The sequence below is a fragment of the Daldinia childiae genome (assembly GCF_008694065.1).
Source record: "Daldinia childiae strain JS-1345 chromosome Unknown Scaffold5, whole genome shotgun sequence".
Taxonomy (NCBI): domain Eukaryota; kingdom Fungi; phylum Ascomycota; class Sordariomycetes; order Xylariales; family Hypoxylaceae; genus Daldinia; species Daldinia childiae.
In genome coordinates this window covers 1166174-1172695 of record NW_022984646.1, presented here as the reverse complement: position 1 = coordinate 1172695, position 6522 = coordinate 1166174, and the positions used below count along the sequence as shown (strand labels likewise).

At 43.1% G+C, this 6522-nt stretch overlaps 1 protein-coding gene across 1 annotated transcript; it reads right to left on the bottom strand.

Moving 5' to 3' along the window:
• Positions 1-1633: 1633 nt before the first annotated feature.
• On the bottom strand, positions 1634-2961 carry GL218_05451 (putative opy2 protein; the record flags this gene model as incomplete). The annotated part of the gene is made up of 2 exons (XM_033582114.1): positions 1634-2871; positions 2925-2961. The coding sequence occupies 2 exons, from the start codon at positions 2959-2961 to the stop codon at positions 1634-1636; spliced, it is 1275 nt and encodes a 424-aa protein (XP_033434477.1).
• Positions 2962-6522: the final 3561 nt, after the last annotated feature.

Genomic DNA, 6522 nt, shown 5'->3' with positions numbered 1-6522 from the left:
CTAAAAATGGAAGTCGGAATTTTTGACTGTGCGAGCTGATAGAATGCCATACGTGCATGTAAATGCATTGGTTTCTTATGATGTCTGTCGCATACATAATATAATTGGCATGTAGAAAGACTGTATCGTTTGGATATCTACTACGTTATGTAGGTGCTGATGCTTTAAAAAAGACACCAGAACATTAGATCGAGATGGCTTATGAAAATGCGTACACCCCTTATCCGACCAAGTATTAAGACGGGGATACATTAGGTACTCTTATTAGGGGCAGTATGAACGTTACTGGTGGGTTTGAATATCTGCATATATACTAAACGCCCACCGTCTACTCCGCTCTCCGGCGGGAAGCATTGAGTAGCGGCGGCATAGTAGAAAGATACATATGCTTACATTCTTTATCTAACATAAATAAATACCTAAGATATATACTCACAGCCTCTCCCTCTACTTCTCCGCTGAACGCCTCTCCGGTCGGACAACGGATGGGTGCATGCAGCAAGCAATTGAAAGGCTGCAGTACGAGTCTTCCTCGGGCCGCCATGTCAACATCAACACCTTGGCATAAGCATCATGCCGCGTTGGGAAGATAGACTTACCTTGCTACCTAGCCTACCTGTGATCTAAACATGAAAGTACGGAGCCGAGACGCGTAATGTGAGTATGAGCTTGTAAAAATATGTCGACTCGGTTTAGCTAGCTTAAAGCACTAATAATGCTAGTGGAACTCGAGCTAGAGGTACGTAAGAGTGGTTAATATATAGTACGGTATTTTAGCACTATTTCGATATCATGCTGCCCATCACGGCCTGGTCAGAACTAAAGGGTTATACACTGCAAGTGGATGGGGCTGCGAATATAGGTCTATAATATAATATCAATTCCATACCATAACTATAAAGACTATTTCAACTCGAGAAACTGCTAAGATTGATACCACACTGACCGGACTGTCAGACTGAGGTAAAGAGGGTAAGGCAAGACGCAATATGGAGAATACGTGGCTAACACTGATATCCTACACTATTGGTATATAGTAACTGAAAGACCCTTCAAAGCTGCATTCATGCTGTTGTAGGGATTGCTATTAATGAACAACGAATACGACTCGTATAGAGTAAAGGTGGCCATTAATATTATTTTCTTGCCATTTACGAATCATGTTAGCACAGTTCCACAGATTCATAAGACCTAAGTCACATTGATGATAACTATCAAAGTATGGTAGCGTTCGAACAGATCGTATTGTTTGTCTCTGGGGCCCTAGAGGCTTACAAAAAGGGGCAACACAATACATAGCAAAAGACAGGCTAGCCGCAATAGCGACACCAGCAACCATCTACACGAGGGCACTATAAACTGTCCCATTTCATTCGTATCTCCAAACCGAGACGCCGTACCGTAAAGATCCAGCCCAGCACTCGTCCCACTGCGATCCCAAGGTCGCAGTAGGTGGTATGAAAAGAATCAACAAAAGCTGGCTTGCCGACCGACTAACAATAGCAAAAGAAAAAAAAAAGTCCAGACTAAGTAAATACCAGAAGTAGTGTAAAGTAGACGAGTATATCCCCATTTGTCACGCATTTCCCATATCCCATCATGATGGTAGACGTCATGTTAGATCGAGGCTAGATTATTCTCGTAAGGCATTTTCGTCGCCGAACGGGCTGCCGTCTCGCCCTGTCAAGGATTTGCTTCTGTCGACCCTTCTGTTCGAGTCTCCCATTACTGCACTAAGGGAGCTGTTGTTTTTGTTCCCACGGCTAGGTGGATCTGCAAAGGGACCCTGATCTACAACCGGCGTATCCTCAATTATTGTCACCGCATTTGACTCTCTCTCCTTGTGTGGGTTATCGGACTCCTCAATAGTGTCGGGGGAAGATTTCGATTTTACATCAACTGTCTTGGGTCCGCTGCCAACACGGACCATTTGAGGCCGCACAGCAGTCGCCGTTGAAGCGCTGGCGTTTTTGAAAAAGGTAGCGCCAATACTGAAGGCTGGAGAAGCAGGTGGTTGATCGTATTTTTCGTAGTCGACAGCTGGTACAGGCGGCGTTGAACTGCCGCTGTTACTGCTAGGAGCGCGCGACTTAACGCTGATGATAGACGGTTTGAGAAAATTGCCCTTCTGAGCTGGGAGAGGGGAAATAACGGCGTTCTTTCCATATATAGTAGATGCAACACTCGATCGTGGAGCATATGACGTCCGGGCAACTGATGAACGGTCACTGTAACCGGATATGCCCGAGTACGTCGAGTCTCGAAGGTCGCCAGGAACGAAGAAACGCTGTTCGTCAAAGGGCGAATTGCTGCCGCTGTCCGAGTGCGCGATAGGAATCGGTGGTACTGGAGGAACAAGTAGAGTTGGCGATGTTGGCGTAGCTCGGTTAGTTACTCCAGGAATATATGCGATCTGGATAATGTTCGAAGCGCGGGTTAGGACGGTAGATGCGATAGAGTGTACGGTATGTGTCGATGCTCGTTTCGATCGGCCTGAGCCATCCAACTCATTTGGCATACTCATAGCCTCCTTCGTATGCTCTACGTCTCCTTGCCACGGCTCTGGTTCATATTGAGACCTCTTACTCTTGATACAGAACCTCCAGACTAAATAAGTGATAATTGCGACAGCAGTCAAGCCTCCCACCACGCCACCCGCAATCGCACCAGAATTCGGTCCTTTACTGACTTGGGGAGCGGTAGTATCGGCGGTTGGATCTTTTAAACAGAAGGCCTGAGGGCATTCAGTGCAGGTCTGAACACTAAATTGGCATATTTCATCGTCGGCACAACTGGGACACGTCGGCGCACCACTCTCGCACTTTACACAGCCATTTTGTCTTTTAGCGAAAGATGACGGGACATCTTCGTCTGGACCTCAAGTGTTAGAGGTAGTAATCTAGAATGGAGTGAACTAAACTTACTTAGGGAGAACCCAACGAAGCCGGGAACGCCTGCCATTGCTACCTAGAAGAGAGCAACTCTAATGCTGATGAAGTAAAAGGGTGACTTGACGATTTAGACTTTTAAGGGACTCGGAATCGATGCCTCGATAGGGATCGACAATATGATGCTAGACGTTGAGGAGTTTGGCTTGGCGGTAAGATGTTCCTTACTGCAGATCGGTCTACCCGACTAAAGTGTCTTAATTGGCGATTAATAGATATCTAAGCGCAACGTCTTCGTTATTTTTTTCGCCTCGATGGTTATGAAGTGAGATTGGACGACACGGAAGCGTCAAGCGTCGGTCGTGTTTGTCGTGATGTCTAATTGACTGGGTTTTGGTGGAAGAAGGGGGAGGCGCGGGAATGTTGGCGTTACAGGGCGATGATTTAATTGATGGGAAGATAAACGAGTGACAGAGAGACTAGCTCAAAGAAATGAATTCGAATAATTGCAACCTAGGTTGCCATAGAAAAGAACATTTAACTAAGTCCACTGTAGTATCGATTGCAGCTTGTGCGAGCGATATTTTTTTTTGTTTGAATTTGCAGCGTGGTTAGAGTATGACAGGAGAGATGAATTGGCAAAAAAAAGAGAATTAATTGAATGAGGATGGATCCCGCACAGAGTGGGCAGAGGGGGGGCGCTTGGGAAGGCCTGGAAGGTGGGAGACTGGGAGAGTGCGAACTACGAACTGCGAACTACAAGAGGGGATGGGGCCGATGGGCAGATGGGAAAGCATAGCGGACAGGGTTAGTTCGGCTTCATTAATTGAGGGATAGGCCTGGTAGTCCTGGTAGTCCTGGGCGAAACACACCATAAGGAACAAGAATAATGGACCGATTTAAAGGGTACGTACTACTTTCTCAGCGAGGGAGCGTTGTACAAAATAACAAAATTGCCAAATTAGGCGAAACAAACTGGTCTGGCAGGGACCAACAACGCCTTTTCATTGGACGGCTAGTCGCTACTAAATAATCCTCCAGGACTCTAGATATTTTGTACCTTCTGATCCAGGAACAGCTCAAAACATAATTGAAAATAAGCATGTGTCAAAAAGGAGAGAACAAAGACGATATGATCAATTATTTTCGTATTTCGAATTTACTAAGCATTTCTACTCAAAGAGTCCCGAAATAGAAAATAAACCTCACATAGATAGAAAGAATCATCTTTGACGAGTTTGCGCACCATGTACACGAACGTGTACATATATTGTTATGTTGTAATTGGGTAGGGCTAGAACTCTTACCATAGATCTACGGACCCATGCGACGGGGTCGTTCAATGATTTTTACTTTTACTTTATTCTTATTTCAAATTTTTATACTTGTCTGCTCTGCCTGCACGTAAGGGCGTTACGTTATAGAGTATTTCGATGAAATGTGTAAATATCATGGTACTTCAAACCAAGTTTTTGGTGGCGTACGAAGCAATATTTTTTTAATTGATCCGGTCCCTCGCCTAGAATATCATCGAATTGGATGTTCGATCCCGAAGATGGAATTTTATCACCGACGTCTTGGGTCAGCAAGCAATCAATTAATCAATCTAATTAGGGCGAATCATTGCCCGCGTCCTCCAAGTGCCGTCTGGTATCGTCGTATTTCTGCCTCCCCGAGATTTGGGGGGGGGGTTGCCTTTCTTTATTTCCCGTGAACAATGGGAATTAAATATAGGTAAACGGCCCCTAGCTATTTTCTTTTCACATCTCCTAAGAAAGATCGCTTGACAATTAAACATAGCCTCTTAGAGAGGACAAAATTGTAAGAAATAGGATATATTAGATCATCCGTTTTTAAATCTTATAGGCAGGGAATTGTATAATAGACATTTTGTATAAAGATGAACAGTGCCGATTTCCGATTTGGCCCAAGTAAATGGGGGTTTAAGAGATTCAGAGCTCCAGTGTATTTGTCGAAATCCGCCCAAAACAACATGGCGATAAACATTGGAAATAGTAGCGGAACGCCGTAGACTTTGCCTATACAACAATTGCATCCGCATCCCAATAAAGGGGATAGATGAACTATAAACAAATCATACTTACAAGTAAACCAACAGCTGAGTGTACAATACATTAGCCTTGTTCAGCATGTTATTGTAGATAGTACAAGTGAAAGGTAAAGACATACAAGATACACACTAATGCGGTAGAATGGCCAAAAATCCTGATTTGTTAAGTTGGTGGCCCTAACACTGAGGCTGAATGCAAAATGGTCTAATACGCCTACACTATCTACCTAATATATATGTCTAATCCATCCCACATGAAACTCGAGGAGTTGTGTAGCTGACTTCATACATACAGTTTATGGGAGAAGTACATGTAGGTAGATCTAAAAGTAACGTTTGTAAGGCTGGATGCAATGCTTGTTAGTGACCATATATAGTAACTGTTGATTATTATGTACGGGATGGCTAGGGCTTGTATGTAAGGTTGTCGTTGCTCTCATCTATAGCATATAATAACCAAAGGAAAGACCTTAGCGAAGGTTAGCATGATACTAATGTGAGATATGTAGTAGAGGCAGATAAGATCGACATATGCGACGAGGAAGTTATTGTTACCGAATCGTGCACCGCCTCATTCTTCGTATCCACAGGGAAGGGGATTCACTCCATCCAATGAGGCTACGAAATCTCCACCAAGCTCTCCTATTTCTAGCTATTTTTAGCCCAGAGAGACCCTTATGTCTTGACATGAAATATAAACATGTACGTTTAACTTAACCGTGACCATTGTACATATGATGATTAAAGGTATTTAATAACTGTTTTTTAGGTTTACAGAATTAAGTCAAGGAATATATATCATATAATGATTCAATTTAGCAATGTCATTACTTATTAGATACATACCTAGGTACCTTACTAGGTGAATTAGGTACGTATTAGTAGTACACGTAGGGCATTGGGGAAAATATGGAGACTCAGTTTCAAGCTAACGGCAAGCTGAGGTTGCCAACGGACGTACCAGCCATCCCCTGAAAAAATTGCAATATACAAAATATTCACTTAACAGATTAGCTATAATTCGTATTCTTTAATAGAGACAAACTTGTAGTGCATAAGAGGTAGTATTTACCATATAACTACTAGAATATAACTGGAAAATACGAATGGACTATAATATTGATTAGTTACTTTAGATAGGCAACTATGATATTATCTAGAGAATTCGAAAAAGGCAGGACGACGAGTAATGTTGGTCAATAGCGATGCCCGCCTGCTGCTTATCCTATTCGTTATCCCTGTGCTGACCTGTATGTAGTACCTGGTAGTAGGCTATCGTGTGCATTGCGCCTTGTCATGTTGATGCTATTTGCTAGCTCGCATTTGTGGCTGATAGCCTGAAGGTTGGATCCATCTCAAAAAACCTGCAAGTTGAAGTCTTCCATTATTGCATGTACTTCTCTTTTTACTTCCCAAATCCTCCACCTGTCTTACTGACATTGTAACACTATAGGAAAAGAAACCAACATAGAATAACATTGACAAACATCTAGTAGACCATCATGATAATTAGATGCATATCATATCAAGTGACGTAGGTGACATATTTGTCTCTTAAGAAAG